At 41.4% G+C, this 17,712-nt stretch overlaps 1 protein-coding gene across 3 annotated transcripts; it reads left to right on the forward strand.

Moving 5' to 3' along the window:
* Nucleotides 1-234: 234 nt before the first annotated feature.
* On the forward strand, nucleotides 235-17,712 carry LPL (lipoprotein lipase). Of its 3 annotated transcripts, XR_004500425.1 has the most exons (11): nucleotides 235-484; nucleotides 7,258-7,424; nucleotides 7,545-7,724; nucleotides 8,359-8,470; nucleotides 10,294-10,527; nucleotides 10,805-11,047; nucleotides 12,155-12,275; nucleotides 13,120-13,302; nucleotides 14,441-14,545; nucleotides 15,473-15,775; nucleotides 16,338-17,712. XR_004500425.1 is itself a non-coding variant. In XM_015653644.1 (10 exons), exons 1-10 carry the CDS (start codon nucleotides 421-423, stop codon nucleotides 15,516-15,518), a joined length of 1,455 nt encoding a protein of 484 aa, XP_015509130.1. In that variant the 5' UTR covers nucleotides 235-420; the 3' UTR covers nucleotides 15,519-17,712. The 3 variants fall into 3 exon arrangements, 2 of the variants coding, with proteins under 2 accessions (XP_015509130.1, XP_015509131.1); XM_015653644.1 differs by having other exon boundaries at nucleotides 15,473-17,712; XM_015653645.1 differs by having other exon boundaries at nucleotides 7,261-7,424; nucleotides 15,473-17,712.

The following is a 17,712-nucleotide window of genomic DNA, read 5'->3' on the forward strand; positions in this document are numbered from 1 at the left end:
GCTGTGGGATGGCTGTGGGAGCCGGGCCCAAGGAGGGCTCGGAGCCAAGGGCTCTATGCACGCCGTGCCGAGCCCGGGTCGCGCCGAGCCCCAGCCCGAACCGAGCCCGAGCCCGAACCCGCCCCAAGCCCCGGCCCCGCCCCGTGGCGCTCGCCCAATGGGCGCGGGGGGCTCGTTTGCAAATTTGCATATTTACATATTTTGCATATTGCCCGCGACTTAAGGGCGGGTGGGAGCGGTGCCGGCGGTGCTGGGCGCTCCCTGGGCTGCCCTGTCCATCGCTGCGCTCCTGCGCCGCACTTCTATTTAGTTACCATAAGTTTTAAAAGCAAAAAAACCTTATTTTTATTTTTTTTAAGTTTAATTTTTGTTTTTGTTTTCTTTTCGCGCCGAAACTTTCGTGCCGCGGCAGGAGGCGAGATGTGGAGGAAGGCGTTCCTGGCCGCCGTGTGCCTCTGCCTGCGCTGGGTGGCTGCTCTCGGCGGTGAGTCCCGGGACGGGCGGCCAGGACGGCGCCCGGAGCGACATGGGGTGCACGGGAGCTGCCTGTTACTCTTGGGAAAGGGGGGCTTGGGGGGAAGCGCTGCCGGCGTGGCGGGAATGGGGAGTTTGCAGTCTTTCCTTTGTGAAGCTATCCCGGGGTGCTTGGGATGCTGCGGGACTCGGATGTCGCGGAGTGGGCTCGGAAGGCGCTGGAGAGCGACACTGGGGGGAACCTCTATCCTGTTAGGAGAGACCAGGAACCTGTTCCTCAGCCAAAACACAGGCACAACCTGCCGGACTGATGGCGCGACCTGTTGAGGTTTGGGATGTCTTTTTTTCTCAGAGACAAGGTGGCTTCCGAGAGTCCTTTGCCCCAACAAGGGATTTGCACAGCAGTAGCACTACGGTAAGGTCCCTCGGCTTCATCCTCGTGGGACTCACCTATCCCAGCATCCCAACTTCCTACAGGTCTTGATCCTAGACAAGGGAAAGCCGAGTTTCATCGTCATCATGGTACAATGTTCGAGTTGTAGTTAAGCCTGTAATGAGCAGATCCACTAGGGGAAAAGTGAACAGAGTGATTTACTTTCTCTAGGTTCACTTAGGGCTGTGTTTGTGCTCTTCCTGTTGTACCTGCACTTGTACATAGACATCCTGTCCAAGCTAGAAGAGGTGGAAGATGTGCAAATGGTGCTAAATTTTCACTAATGCTTTCTCAGTTAATCACAATGTAATTGAAGCTGTTATGAACAGAGACTGGTTTTAGGAGACCATTGCTCTGCAAGCTTAAAAACTAAAAAACGCTCTTAAAATATTGTTAGCATTGCCCTGTCACAGGCTTACTTTCTTACACTGATCTCCCACACACAGTATCCGTATCTATCTTTGAAAGTATCTATCTTTAAAAGTTTCTGGCCTTAGAAGAAAGGGTGGCTGTAACTCCTAGAGCTGCTTTGTGATTCTAAACTGGAATATATAAGCTGCCTTTTTTTCTGCTGTGGATGCCTTTGTTACTTCTTTGTGTACAAGGAAGCTGAAGGGAAGTATTCAAAAGTAAGAGGATGGGGTGCTAGGGTACAGCAAAAGGAATGTGTTCTAGCTTTGAATCCAATCTTGTACTATCAGAGATAATCAAAAACAGTTTTCATCACAGTATCCAAGTTCTATACTGTGAAGTAACTGTCTTCCCAGAGAAAGCTTTCATCCCTGCAGGAACTTAGGCTTAATAATAATTTCATTATTTCTTCTTAGGAACAGGTTATATGAAAGCAGCTTGTGTGTTCATCCTAAAGCAATTCAAGCCTTTAATTCCACACTTTCCCATGCACACCACAGTAAAAAGTTTTTTGAAACCACGGAAAACACAGGGTCCAGCCCTCCAGGAATCCAGAGTATTTAAAAAACAACATAGAAAAAGACTTTCTAGGTGAAGAAACTGTTGGTATTCCACAAAAAGATAAAAGCATTGCTAGGAATACAAGGAAACTTCTTTTTACCAGTGTAAATCGAAAGTCGGCATATTTACACTGCTGTGTGATGTGAGCTGCTGGCTTTTTAGGATAGACATACCAGGGCAGCTGTGGCATTTTGAGAAACAATACATTTCTGAGAAAGTGCAGAGGTGAGACTCTCAGGCATCAAGTTGTGCTGATCACTAGCACTCCTAAAAGTTTGCTGGGGCCTCATCTGTGCAGAAGTACTTACATGATAGGACTGTCTCATGCATCCTTGCCTCTATATTACTGCAAAATCTGACAGTGGTTGCATTTTAATTGTCTTGGGCTAATTCCAGATATCCTGGAGGGACTGATGGATGGCTAGATAACTGCTGGATTGAGTTTTGAGTGTCCCAGCTGCAGCAGAGTAAAAATTCAACAGGGAGTACCCTGGAGAGGGGTGGGCCACCCCTGTGTACAGTGCGAGAAGAGCAGTTTGCCAGCTGCAGAACTTGAGCTGGGAGATTCTTGCTTATCTTCTGAACTCGTGTCCCAGAGGTGTTGTTCTTTCCACTGGCTCCACCTGGGAAGTGAAGCAGAACGTACTTTCAGGCCTCTGCCATTAAGGAATACATAAATAAACTCAAAGTTGTAATATTTTTGCAGCAAGGTTAAACAATAACCTGATTCGTGAGGTAGTTTTCCTGGGATTGCAACACACAGTAGTCTGCTTTCAGTTTATAGTGTAGATCAAATTAGATGATAACCATTTCTGTAGTATAAGCCCTGTACTACAGCTGACTGTGAGTTTGCTTCAGTACTCTTAGGAATTCATTATGACTGATTGATGGCTGATCCTAATGCTGATTGTCAGCTGAGAGAAAATTTAGCCCAGTTAACTACAGCTGGTAAATGTTCAATGTTATGTGCAGATGTTTGCTGCTGTGCATGTGTGTGCATGCATGTCTCTGTGGGCTATCGTAGACACAGTCTAGCAGTATAATTTCTAAGGATCTTTTCACCTAGCTAATAGTATTTCCATTTCTGAGTGCATAATGCCAGGAAATTGTTGTTTATCAAAGATTCCCTTTTTAAAACCATAGCTTAGGTGCGCTCATTCTGACATTGTTATCATATTTTGGCAACATGTATGATGTGGGCAGTTTAACTTCTGATTAATATTCCAGATGTTACTTCCTCAAGACTCACATTCTCCACCCAGCTGACCAGTGGTAAACAGTTTCACAATCAAAATAATTTGCCAAGTTGCCCTGGGCTTCCTGTGAAAGAAACTTGAATCTGAATTTCTTGACTAGTGTGTCACAATGCCTAAAGTCAGTGGCATGCTTTCAAAATTGATAATTGATAGGAGTCCCTAACAGAATGGAATTTCACAAGTTGCAAGTCCAAAGTGTCACAAACTTTGGACAGGAAAAACAAAACTACTGACTTCCCAGTTACTAAGCTTCCAACCCCCCCTCCCCCCCTCCCCTTCCCGATTTCTTTGAATTCTATGAGGTTCTTGATACCTTGCTTCACAGGACAGCTTTTTATTTTTTTTTAATATGGAAACTCATATTGTGGAAGTAGGGGTGTAAGAAAAGCATCAGAAAATGCTTTGCATAGCATGACAAAGTGGTGAAGTTTTGGCAATGCAGCCTGAAAAGCCAGCTTCCATCTGGAATTGGTCATTTAATTCTTAATTCTCCTCCATTAATTCTGCTTCAGTTCCCTAAATAATCCCTTTGTAGGTCATGTTAACTCTGAGCACATAGCAGTAGACAGAAAACTTTGTTTTGCAACAGATCCTTGTATTCGTAAATGTGTGCCTGGAAGCTTTGGCAATACACAACACCTGCTTTTGTACCTTTGCTGAACTATGGGAAAGTGTAGTTTTTAAGCAAAAATATGGATTTCTTTTTTGTCTGCATTTTACTTCCAGTCTTTTTTATTCAAAGGGCTTGTTTAGAAATGGGACTTGCATTCTTGTCATGAAAAGTTACTTTGGTATCTCAACCTGTATGTATGTATATTTCTTAATATCTAATTTCTGTATCTACATTCTGAAAAATGTGATGTTAATTCAGATAAATTTCTGTCCACCTTTCATAAACATGCTGAAAATTATCTATTTTTGGGCTTTCTGTGATTTAATTATCTTGAGTTAAAACATGTTATTAACCAAACGGTGGTGAGTGTGTATATTGGCTATCTCTGCATGTCTTTGTGTAAGACTATAGGAATGAGGCCCAACGGTTCACTGGCTCAGGACATGATTCAAGGAAACTTCTTCCTTTAAGTCTCCGAGGAAAAGGTCTGTGGCAAAAGTCTATGAATGACAAAGTTTGGATCTGAATAATTTTTTTAGTAGAGATACAATGAGGTATGAAAGCAGAAGTAGGAAATGCTAGCTTTCTGAAGTGATACGCTATGTAACTTCTCTGCTTCAGGTTTAAAGCATGGTACATGTAGGTCTGTGTGGTGAGTGTGTACAGACTATATGTACCTGTGTTCTGCAGAAGCTGGGATGTGAGGTGGTACTGCAGCATGTGTGCAGCACAACATTAGGTGTAGACAGGTTATCTTCTGCTCTGCACTGTGTAGAATTTGCAAAGCCAAACTCAGGAAAATTCCAAGGAAAGCTTCTTGATGAGCACACCATGAAGACATCTGTAATAAACGCCACTACACACACACACTTCCCTCATCCAAAGAATATCTTGCCTGCTGGGAAGTGACCATATGTGGACATAAGATAACATGACACTTTTTGTGGGCATAAGATGATAACAGTAATTTCTTCTGACTTTCTAATTCCTTATACAACATAGTTAAATGACAAAAGTGTCTGCCTGCCATTTCCCTAACTCATGGGCTGTTGCTTTGCAGCTGCTGCTTTCCTTGTGGTGACTGTATCTCAGTGATTTTATGTTCTCAAATTCTCATCAAAGATTTTTAGACTAAAACATGCAAATATGTGTGAAGCACTTAGCACGTCTCCAGTGGCAGGTGCCACTGTACTGCAATCCTTGGTGCACTTTTCCAAGTGTACTCTTAAGTACAGTACACTTTGAATTGTAAATTTCCTATGAGCTTATTTTCAAAAGAGCTGTGCTATGAACTTACATGCAAATTCTAGCTTGTAATTGAAAACACACTACAAACAGGATGTCAGTGTAATTTAGATTTTGGATGATTATCAGATAAGTTTAATCCAAAAGGGAAATGATATCTAGGTATGAAAGGAAGCACTATTAACTAGTGAGCAGGTGGACTATTCTTGTTCGCCTTCCTGTACTAGGAGGGAATATACATAATTGAAAGTCCTAGCATTGTATGCATTACAGTTGAAAGCTGTTCTTGTTCCTTTCAAGGTTTTATTGATTCACAGCCGAGTGAAAACTTATAGCTGATGTTTAACCAACTAGCCTTTGGTACTTTTCCTGGCTAAAAAGTAAATAATATAGGTCTAAAGATTTGTTCCAAAGAAGTGTTTTATATTGTCAGTTGGTGCCAAAACCACATTTTTAACATGCAGTGTTAATATAGAAAATACAGAAAAGGTACAAACATTTCGTTAGTTTGGTAAATTAAGCTTTCATTAGTGGTTAAAATGTTATATCTACCACTATGTGAACACTTCTACTGGTAGAAGGAAGGGTAAAGTCTATGAGAAACACATTTCTTTAGGAGGAAGGAGGCAGGAAGGGGGCCCTCAGTGTAATTATCCTGGATTAGCTAGCCAGCCTAGCACAGGCAAGGTCAAAACCTAAAGCTGAGTACTGCCTCTGTTCACTGAATGGTTCTTGCTTTCCTGCATGTACTTTGACAGGTGAGAAATCCTGCTGAACTTGGGCAATGTTAAGCCATTGATTATGGCTGACAAGTTTCTCTGAGACTGCTACATAAGCATTTGTTGCAAGGCTCTGTGCTTGTTTTAGACCTAATGCAAGAGGTTACACCCTGATTTCTTGTGACCCTCCAAGTACAGCAAGAACTTCCCAAACTTTATAGAGCTCTCTGAAGTGAGGTCAAGTGTAAGTCAGTGCCCTTCTGTGTGTAGTAGCTTGAATGAGAAGACCAGAAAAACTGTTTTGGAAAAAAATCAATGGTTAGTTATTTATCACCTGAGCAATGCAACACAACATTATGCAGGAAATGCAAATGGCTTAATTATCATAGAAAACCCCTTCTCCAATGGGACAGTGGATATCTGTTTTGCATGCCTAGCATAAGGTCCTTACCCTGTCCATTTGTATTCCCTGTGGTGGCTCAGAGCCATTCATTGATGTGTGTTTAGGAGTTTGTGAAGAGTTGGTGGTCTTGATGCCAGGAAAGACAATGCTGAGCAGAACAGAGATGGCCTAAGTTCAGCTGCACTTGAAAAACAGGCAGTCAGTATTTGCCTAACTCAAGTTGCCAAACTGGGGCCTGGGTTTTGAAAAGTTAATTACAGGGTGTGCTGTACATAGAGGCATTTAGGAGTTGAATCAGACATAAAAAGAGGAGACATTTAAGTCTCTTTCCAAAGGAAATAGTGAGTATAAAGCCTAAAGTCACTTCTCTGTCTTGGCAGTAAAAGGAGTACTTAAATTTTGTAGCTGGAATTTGGAGGGAGCGATCTTTGCAGGCCGCGACATACTTTTGTTACCAGCACAGCATGACTTGCACTTCTTTCCCCACCCGCTTTCCCTCTGTTTCAGGCAGAGGAAGATATTTTTCTGAAGCTTATTTTTCTGTAGTTTATAAGATGATCTGAAAATGTACTCTTAAGATAGACTGCTGGTTTGCTAGTTCAGTTTCTCTGATGGGTGTCTCATCTCACCTGCTGTTTGTTGGTCAAAAAAAAACTGGCACTTTGTAAAACAGTGGTGACTTCACAGCTTTTAAGGCACTGCAACTACATGGTGTTATAAAAGGCCTTGTTAGGCAGTGATTATTGGTGAGGTGATGGGGAAGATACACTACCAAAATATGTAATGGTATGGTAGTAGCTGTCTGCTTTCCTGGATGACTGGATGATCTGTGGGTGTCCTGTGCAGTTTTCTGTACTTTTGTGATACTTAAGAGATTTCCTGCTTAATGTAATGGGGAAAATACTGACTCTTAAAATGGATACATACCTCTCTGACAGCTCAGCAGATTCTTACTGTTTTAGCAGCACCTTGGACGGGGAGCAATTTTCACCCTTTGATTTCCTCTTTACATGGCTGTAGGAAATTAAAACCATGCATCCCACTTCTTGACAGTTCCAGATATCTCTCCAACATTGCACCTGTGCCTTCTGACTTTGTCCTAGTACTCTTAAAACACTGCTATGTTTTTTCCACTCTTACAGCAGAAGGTGAAAACGATTTTGAGGGAATCGAGAGCAAGTTTTCTTTACGGACGCCTGCAGTGCCTGATGAGGATGTCTGCTACCTTGTTCCTGGGCAGGTGAACAGCCTGGCACAGTGCAACTTCAATCATACCAGTAAAACCTTTGTGGTGATCCATGGGTGGACGGTAAGATGAAATGGGAGGAATCTCCCTTTTAACCACAGTTCCAATGAACTGTGCAGAATTGTCTCACAGATATATTATTAATACATCTCCTATTTTAATTAAAATCACCAAAACCAACAGGTGACAGGGATGTATGAAAGTTGGGTCCCGAAGTTGGTGGATGCTCTGTACAAGAGGGAGCCTGACTCAAACGTCATTGTGGTGGACTGGCTGGTTCGAGCTCAGCAGCACTATCCGGTGTCTGCTGCATACACCAGGCTGGTGGGAAAGGATGTTGCTACATTTATTGACTGGTTGGAGGTAAGACATGGAGACTTGTCTCACATCCATTTTGTCTTCTATGACATAATGTCATAGAAGACAAAACAGCAATTATGCAGCTGTGTTAATAATCTCCTGTTGGGAAGATGGAGTTAAACTCTTGCAGAAAGGTTTGCTGGACTGGTAAAATTCCAGCATTGGTTTACTGACTATTTCCTACTCAGAGGCCTTTTGTACTGCATTCTTGTGGTCTTTTGTACTTTACCTTGTGGTCTGTGGGGTCCTGTGGGGCCAGAGTATTTCTGAGGGCTCTGTGAGAGATAGCTATGAAAGACAGATTCCTATATATTATTCTGCAGCCAGCCCTTGGCAATCAGAAATGTGCCCTGCCTTAGGAAATCCAGAAACTGGTGGGGAGAGAGTGGCTGAAAATTTTTATAAAATAAACAGCCTTGTGTTCTGTACTTTATTTTGCATTCCTCTAAGCTTAGATTTTGGCCATAAATTAGTTAGATCAAGAAATCTACAATGGCACAAAATTATGATAGCTTTATAGTGTTTCTTCTATTATTTGTGTCTCAAACAAAAATCCCAGTATTAACAAAACATTTTATTTTGTGTATTCTGATGTTTTTGTGTTTGGTTTTGAACTTTAAAATGTTCTCTTCTGCAGGAGAAATTCAATTATCCTCTCAACAATCTCCACTTGCTGGGGTACAGCCTAGGTGCCCATGCTGCTGGGATTGCTGGGAACCTGACCAAAAAGAAGGTGAACAGAATTACTGGTAAGTAAACCTGTGACTGCAGAGTGAAGAGTTGCATCTCTTCCACACTGAAATACTGTGTTCCACTGAAAAATCACCAGAATCATTGTTGCTTGCCAGCAGTACTTTGGTTATGTATTCATGATTTAATGAAACAGCAGGGCTGATGTGTCTGGGGTAGAACTGGAAAAATATTCAGAAAATAACAAGAGGTGGTGAGTGCCTTTAATTGCTTCTCTACAAGAAATGAGTGAATAGGCCCTGATAAAAGAGTAGTTCGGGGGGTTGTGGTGGGGACTGATCAAACCATGCCATTGAGAAGGTCACAGTATCTCTTACAGCATGAGAAATTCAGTGGGTTGTCTTTATGTAGGCAGTCATTGCTTACAGCTAATGGGAGCCATTGAAACAGAACAGGAAGTAAATTCTGCTGCAGCAGGTTTAGTATTTGCAGAACTCTTTGCCATGGGATGATGCAGATGCAAGAAGTTTATATGGGCTCAAAGGGAGACTGGACAGATAACTGGAAGAGATCCAGTGTGGATTATTACAAAGTTAATCATAACAGGCTCAAGAAATATTCTAGGCTGGAAATAATGCTGTGAAAATTTGGGGAAGACGTATACTTGCCCTGTTTCTCTGTCTGCTTAGATGTCTGTTTAACGTGATTTTTGGAGCCTAAAGAAATCTGCTAGACAAGGCAGAGTGCCTGGCCACTCTGGGGCTGGTTTACAACCCAGCACCTGGAGGGCTGAGCCCCTAGCACTTTATCTCAGTGACAAAGGAATCGACAGCATCAGCAAATGAAGCCAAGAAAATTGCTCATCTGTGATGTCTTTGTTGCTGAGAGATTGGGAGTATCATTCAGAAGGGTACCCTTTACTCTTTCACCTGAGCCTGGTTGTGATCCAAAATCCACAGGCATGCTGAGAGGTGGACTAGGCAGTAGTCATATGTGGAAAGGTTGAGTCCTGAGGGGTGGCAGATTAAAGTCAGGAGGCCAAAGCTCTAGTCTCTCTGCCCTTTCTCTAAGTTGCATCTTTGCTGCTTTCACTGAGGCTGCCAAATCACTGACCTGTCAGTAGCCCTCTGTTATTCCTCTGTATCCCTCTGTTATTGCTCCTGGTGCTGAGGTGAACCTTTCCTGGGAAAAGCATAGGGAGCAACATAATGTGGCTCCTGAAGCCCTTACAGCTGAGGGGAAGGCAGCTCAGACCAAGTGGAGCTAACTGTGGGTGAACACCACAGGTGCCTGTCCCCAGCTGAGGGCTGCAGAAAAGATGTGTCCTTTCAGCCATCTCTCAGGTAGTTGTCTGCACAGGTGATAGTTCTTGTTCCCTGGCAAAATGTTTCTCTTTTCTTTTTGATGTTAGTGTTGCTGCAGCTTGGCAGTTTACCTTAGTGATCCCCCTCCCCTTAGGTGTTTAGACAGTGAAGCCCTCATTTATGTTTCTCACTTACTCCCCTGGCATGGGGTTGTCAGCAAGACTTTTCCATACTTCAGACATTTCAGATACAAGCTCTTGACAAGAGAGGAAAACATTGAGAAAATACTTAGGAGCTTGTTTCTTTCATCCACTGGAAATGCTATAGCTCTGAGGAAGTTAGCTGGGTTTCCTTCCATGTGTTTGCATACACTTTTATTTTTTTAAATGGTGACAGCATTTCAAGCTAGTACATTTGATTCTCCTGTATCCATTGATGTTATTTAAATGATCCATCTGTAATGTCTACATGAATACTCAATATTCCAGCCCAATGTGGCAGCTGAGGTTGGCATTTGTTGTCAACATATCTTTTGCAGATAATAATATCAGGTTTTTTTTGTGGTTTACCCCATAAAGGGCTGGATCCTGCTGGTCCTACCTTTGAGTATGCGGATGAACTGACCCGCCTCTCCCCGGATGATGCTGAGTTTGTGGATGTCCTACACACCTACACCAGAGGCTCTCCAGACCGCAGCATTGGGATCCAGAAGCCTGTTGGACACATTGATATTTATCCCAATGGTGGAGGTTTCCAGCCAGGTTGCAATCTGGGAGAAGCACTGCGTCTGATTGCTGAGAAAGGCTTCGGAGGTGAGATTGCTCTGAAACAAACATTCCGAGGGAAACCTGAATAGCCCTGCAAGGTGTCTTGCAAGGAAAGATCTATGACAGGCACAGGAATATATTATTTGAAGTGCTTTTAAAAGTCATCATGTGAAGCCCAGCTCTGCCATAGTTGATCATGCCTGTTGACAGCATTGCTTAGGGGTTTATATCATTATATGTACATGTATATATAATTACATATATATTTGAGTGGATGTATATATGTACATGTGTACATATTATGCATTTTCCTTTTTTCAAGATGTGGATCAGCTGGTGAAATGCTCCCATGAACGATCCATCCACCTCTTCATTGACTCTCTCCTCAATGAAGAAAAGCCCAGCATGGCCTATCGCTGTAACACAAAGGAGGCCTTTGAGAAGGGCCTCTGCCTGAGCTGCCGCAAGAACCGCTGCAACAATTTGGGTTACAAGGTCAACAGAGTGAGAACAAAGAGAAACACCAAAATGTACCTGAAAACCCGTGCTCAGATGCCCTATAAAGGTAGGCACTCCTTGCTTGCTGGTGAGCAAGACTGGTACTTGTGCTCAGCTGTGTGTCATGGTAGGCATGTGCTGCAGATGGGAATATTGCTGCTTTGGTGCCTGCGGTGAGCAGGGATGAAGCTGGCCTGTAGTTTGCCACTCATTTCAAGTCTCAGAGAAAAGTGTCTTACTCAGGGTGTGGGGTAGAGTACAAAAAGAAAGGTATTTTGTAACAAGTTTCTAATTACCAAAAGTTAGGCTTCCTCTGTTGCCCAATCACTTGGAACTTTTGCAGTGTTTTTCATCCAAATGATTAATTACTTCTGCTGAGGAAATAATCAGAAGAACTCAGTCTGGTGAGCACCTTATTTGAAGATACGCAAGCATCAGATTTGTGCCTTTGGTAGTGCACTTGCTAGAGGACCACTAGCCTTCATTAAAATATCACAGCACTTCTTGATTCCATTTGCTGCTGTGGGTGGTCTGAGAAGGACAATGCCAGACAGAACTGGGAGGCTTTCAGCTAGGAAAATAGCATTGGATTTTACTACTTTATTTTCCTCCTTAGCTTTGCCTGTACCCCATGGTATGCTTATAGTGTGCATTGTGTGGTGGACCAGCAATCAAACAGCACATTCCTTCACTGTTAGAGCAGCTGCAAGACTGGTATTCTGCTGGCAGTTGGTGCCTAATCTGCAGTGTCAGTGGGCTGATTTTTTCTTTTTCTTTTTACCAAGCCTCCTGTAAGAGAAGGGCACAGCTCACTTGTTTCAAGTCACGTATAGCAGGCCTTACATGTTCAGTAGCAAGTTTGAAGGTGATACTGCATATTCTGAGGTTATTATAGTGGCAGCCTGAGTGCAGAATTCAGCTGCAAGAACTGCAAAGGTGTTCTTTAATGGTGATTAATTGCCTTTAATTAATTGTTTTTAATTGCCTTGCTTGGTAATATTTACATTCTCAAAAAAATAATTCCCTGGACACCTGCAAGGAAATAAACTCATTTCAGTGAAGCTGGCATATTCCAGCCTAGGATTTTGAAAGGTGAGACCAGGGTGTTTTTGTCACCAGCTGTGTCTTTGGAGGTTGAATTTTCCTAATGGCATTTTCTTTTGTATTCTTTCAGTCTTTCATTACCAAGTCAAGATCCATTTCTTCGGAAAGACTAACATGACCAAGACAAACCAACCATTCCTGATCTCTCTCTATGGCAAGCTAGATGAAAGTGAGAACATTGCTTTCACACTGTGAGTAGCTACAGAAACAACTGCAAAGTACTGCTGAGTTTACCTAAATTTGTTAAAGTCTCAACTGAAAAAGTTGTTCTAACTCCAGCTACAGTGATCTTACAGGGTCCCAGAGTCTGCTCTTGTCCTTGATCAAAGAGTTGTATTCACTTCTGAAGCTAATGAACCAAACCCTACAGGAGCTCTTTTTGATAAGACATCTGAAATATGGAAACATGGAGTCTGACCCGTGACTCAGCCTAATAAGAGTTTTTCCTGTGTTTTCTTATTTTCTTCTCAGTATTTTATATCATGTTAAATATTTAAGGTAGACTTATGCATCTGAAGATCTCAGTGCAGAAGCTGAGGGAGAACTGGGATTTGCTTTCACTGCTCTGCAAATAAGCAGAAGTTTGTGTGTGCATACCTATACACAGGCAGGCAGGGAATGGAGCTCGAAAACACTAGTTTTCTGCTCTGAGGAATGTAAACTGTTCATGGGTGGTGGTTGTCTGGCTTTTCTGAGAGTCACCAGCACAGGAGAGGATAACCCTTGCCTGGTACATTGTCCCAGAGTTTTACCAGCCTTGTTACAGAAGGATGTTCCATTTGCCTCTACAAAAGGTAGAGGTGTTTTTTTTTTCCTTGCTTCCATCAGAAGTTTTTTCCTTCATCCATCAGATGTTATTTTTTTCCTTCATCCATCAGAACTAGGCAGAATTGCTTCCTTCTCTGGAATACAAAGATTACAGGTTCTATTGCTCCTAAATCTTCTTTGTCTCTCCAAGAGTTTCAGGTGGTATTTTATTTATTTTTTTTAAAAAATTTGTTTCCTTATTCTCCTCCCTCTTATTCTCCTTCACAGGCCTGAAGTCTCCTCAAACAAGACCTTCTCCTTCCTGATTTACACAGAAGTAGATATTGGAGATCTGCTTATGCTGAAGCTGCAGTGGGAAAAGGACACCTTCTTCAGCTGGTCAGACTGGTGGACTCCTTTTACGTTTGACATCCAGAGAATCAGAGTGAAGTCAGGAGAAACTCAGAAAAAGTAACTTGTTTTGATTGTTATAAGCTATATTAGTTCTTGACAGTACTTCCTGATTTCTGGTATCTCACAGGCTGGGACAGTCATGTTAAGCAGCTACAAATAAGTGCAGTATAATGATAATCAGGGCTCCAGTGGTATCAAACTACCATTTAGATCAGCCAGGTTCAGTAGTTTACTTCCACTGGTATCTGCAGTTTGTAGTCTTACTCCTGCATATTTAATTTGTATCCCTCTATAATATGCAGGAGAGTATCTCCACGAACCAGCAACAGTGACTGTGTTTGCAATTTCTGTCCTCCTTTTTCATGCTGGGTATTTGCATAGGTTTTGTCACAAAGAACATGCTTAGATGGAGATTTTTAGAAATCCTGCCAAAAGTATGTTTGCACAAGAAATTATTGCTTAGTTAAGTTGGATTTTCTTGGGGGTTGAATACCTGAATGGTGGATGAAAACTGAAACACGTGACTATTGCAAGACATTGCTAATGCATGAATGTTGAAACATCAAAGTCTGAACAGAAGTGCTTTGACATGAATCTTTTGAAATACTCATATTCACTAAACATGAGATCTGTTTGCAGAACATGGGCCCAGAACAGAGTATGTGTGTTCTATGTACAGTAAATAATAATAAGTTCCTTCTTTGAATAAACAGGTCAGTCACTTGATCAAAGAACAGTTATCAGAGCTGAACAAATATAGGCGTGGGGAAAGTACTGATAAATAGAAAAGCAAGTGCTCGTTTTCTGCAAATTGCAACCTAGCTCATTTGCAAACATTTGGGGGAGTATGGCTTTCTTCCAAGTTCATTCACCTGACAAAAAAACTCACATAAAGACTGGTGTAAATAAAGATCCAAGAGATTTTCGGATAGAACTTCTGCTGTCTCAGCCACAATAATTTTTTGCAAAGGATAAGTTAAAGTTATGGCTATGCTTTGATGTGCATGTATAATTCATTTACCAGTTTCTTTTGTTACAGAATTCTCTTTTAAAAATAACTTTCTCACAGGCCTGTGAAGTAGCAGTGCCCCACAAGACAAAATCTAAACATTGTTTCCAAGGACCGATCTTCTTTCAAAGATTAAAAAGGGATGTTTGGCTTAGTCATATGATTTTTCCAATATTTATTCCACAGAGTGGTGTTCTGTTCTCGAGATGGCACCTCACGTCTCAGTAAGGGAGAAGAGGCAGCAATATTTGTGAAATGCTCAGAGCAGCCCGTCAACAGGAAGAGAGGAGGGTATGAGTAATCACTATTGGTTTTAGATAATTTCCCTTTAATTGACTTGTGCACTAGTTTTCTCAAGGCTTCAGAAGCATTACAGCTCAGACTAATCAGAGGTTTGCTTGTGGCCACTTTAGCAGCTTAAGAGCTGTTAGCTTGCTTCTCTGCTAACCATCCTTAAGTGATTGTTAGGATATCTGAGGAATGCGTGCTAGTCACTGCCTCTCCCAGTCACTCGGAGGCCAAGTATGATGGACTGTTAGAGAGACAGGGCACTAGCACAAAGAGGAAAGCATGTCTGTCTCAAGATTCCTTACGCTTACCCTTAGCTGTAGAACATTCAAACCTCCATACTGGGTCAGCTCAGAGCTCTCCCTCCTTACTGGCCAGCAGCAGAGTTGGAGGCTGGTACAGGATTGGAGCAGGCATGTGAAGGTGCTCTTCTCAGCACACTGCTTTCTGATGGCAACCATCAGGTGGGTGAATTCCTGAGATTTTCATCTCTATGGATCAGAGATTCTGCCTTTGTTTAATAGCCCTTTGTTGCACTTTAATTTATTTATCGATAATTTTCCTGACCCAGATTAGATGTGGGGACAGTCTTTGGACTTTACCCAGTAAAGTTTGAGATAGAGTAGTTATATTTATTTTAGTTCAGTTTCTGTGTGTGAATGGTCTGATGGAGACACTTCTGGACTGAGATCTAGCTCTGTATAAAAATGCACATGTGCTGGCTGTTATTCTGGGGCAATGACCTGGACTGGCCTTGAGACCTCTGTGTGTATATCTGACATAAAATCAAGCAGAAGCCAGGAGATGCCCAAGCACGTAATTTATCTTCCTGTTAAGTAGAGAGTTTTAAAACTGTAATTCTCAAAAATAAGACAAGAGGGGAAAAAAAATCTTCCTCACCACCTTTATATGTTATTTTTTTCTCCACAGTACCAAGAAAGCCTCAAAAGAAAATTCTGCTCATGAATCTGCTTAAGTGACAAGAACAAAGATTTTTCACACTGGGGAGGAGAAGAGTCTGTTCATCCCTGTGGACTGGATGTTCAGAACCAAATATATAGAAATATTTATCCGCTGCTGGATTTTTGCCTGCTATTCCTAGCTATTTTAGAGACTTCTTGTAAAAAAGTCTCAGCATATGAAGTTACTAACCATAAAGATACATTATCCAAATAGTTTAAAAAAAAAGAAACCTGAAAAACAACTTGCCAAAGTTTGGAGTGCTGAAAAGACGTATGTAATTTTGCTTAATCATGGTGCCTTGTGACAAGGTTTCTTGACACCAGATCCTATATAGCAATTTTTTAATATTTATTGAAAAGAAACAAAGCCCTATACTTGGTTTTATTTTTATTGTTGTTTTTGTTTTGTTTGGTTTTGGGATATTTTTTGGTTAGTTGGTTTTTTTGTTCTTTTCAGGAGTCATTTGAAACTATAGATGGATTTTTTTTTTGTCTTGGCTAACTGAATTTTCAGGCAGTTCAGTGGAGAGAGTTCATAATTTTCAAGTGTGTGTTTAGCAAGTAAATAGGTTTCCTATGTGAAAAAAAACCCCACCTTTGCTGTGTGTAATACTAGAAGGTGTCAGGGACTGACTTAATATGGGGATGAATTTTTTTAGTTTGTGGTTATGAATGTATTTAATTGGGGGTAGATGCCAGTGCTGCTTAGGAATAGGTATGATCTGTTTAGCTATATATCTGTGTCGCTTACCCTGGAATAAATAACAGCTGTAGGAGAAGGTAGCAATGCCAGTGTCTTATGCAGACATTTAATATTTTATCTGTACTTTCAGTTATTGCAAGTGAAACTGTCTAGCCTTCAACACTGTGAAAATGGAGCTGCAGAGGAATTGAGATACCAGAAAATGCAGGAAACAGATACTTCCCCCACTCTCCACCCTCTCCCTGCTTGCTTGCGTCATGTATGCCAGAACTGTCACAGTTTCTCTGCTCTTTGACACCAAGTGTCAGTCATGCAACTGAGTGGCTGCTGTATGCAGTTTTCAGTGCAAGTGAATCCACTTGATAGCTGACAAGGATGTTCATACTTCCCTGTACTGGAATTGTGACTGCCAGTGATCCACCTCAGTTTGTTTCTTGGCTGTGGTACGGTGCTAGGAGCTGCTTAGTTTTCTGCCATGAGATGGAATTCAGCAGGAAGCAGGAGCTGAGCCAATTAAAAGCAGCCTGGTTGTGTGCTCCACAAGGAGTGCTCTGAAAAACACTCAAATTAGCCACGCTGCAAGTTTAAAAAAGTAGGTATATTGAAGGCAGTCTGCTTCCCCATTTTTAAGTAACATATAATTTTTCTAGTGTGCTGAAAGGTGCAATACCCTCTTTCAACTTTCTAGAGGGTAAACAAAATGCTGGGAGGTACAAGGGCTTGAAGGTAGACATTTGGAGACATGTAATGTTAGCTATTGATGCTGGGTGTTGTCTTTTCCTGGATGTGCAAGACAGCATGGAGATGGTGATTTCTCCAATATCATCCCATCTTAAAAGCAAAGAAAAAAACCTATGTGTTTATGTGCACAATTTGTTTCCTATTTCCAACTGTAGCTGCTAGTATATTTGGGGATAAAAGTCTTAAACAGTGCAATATGTTGGAATATTAATAACTCTGAATTTGCTCACATTTGATTTCATGTTTGATTAAACTACAGCAGAGATGTGATGAGTCACTGAGGGTGGGGTTTTGTATTGAGCCACTGCATCTGAGACCTCTAAAAATAAATACAGTGATTTATTCCCTATAGATTCCATATTTTGTTGCAATTTTCTTAAAAGTTCAGTTCTTCAGAAGCAAAGTATCTGGACAGCTGTGCCCTTAATACAGGATCAAATATAAACACATTTAGAATTTGGATACAAAATAGTGAAGGTTCTTTTCATAAGGAAACATGATTTAGCTTTGGGTGTTATTTATTAGCTGTATATAAGATATTTATGAGTGTAAAGGTAGTTTGTATATATTGCTAAAGTTGCTAACAGTCTCTACATTAGTACAGTTGTGTAGTACTAATCATGTATATAGCTTTCAGAGATTTTTATCAACAAGCCACTTACACATTGTTTTCTATGTCAATACGATTTTTTTTTTTTTTTAGAAATCTCCTCAGTTTTGTATAGAACAGAAACCTATGGTTTTAATAAAATTCTCAAACTGAA

The sequence above is a fragment of the Parus major genome, chromosome Z (assembly GCF_001522545.3).
Source record: "Parus major isolate Abel chromosome Z, Parus_major1.1, whole genome shotgun sequence".
Classification (NCBI taxonomy): Eukaryota; Metazoa; Chordata; class Aves; order Passeriformes; family Paridae; genus Parus; species Parus major.

What these genes read in the sequence shown, in the direction of transcription:
- LPL (XM_015653644.1), top strand. Translation starts at nt 421, where the DNA reads ATGTGGAGGAAGGCGTTCCTGGCCGCCGTGTGCCTCTGCCTGCGCTGG. An exon ending in TGGTGATCCATGGGTGGACG is followed by an intron (nt 7,425 to 7,544) that starts GTAAGATGAAAT and finishes CAAAACCAACAG; the next exon opens with GTGACAGGGATGTATGAAAG. An exon ending in GAGAACATTGCTTTCACACT is followed by an intron (nt 12,276 to 13,119) that starts GTGAGTAGCTAC and finishes TCTCCTTCACAG; the next exon opens with GCCTGAAGTCTCCTCAAACA.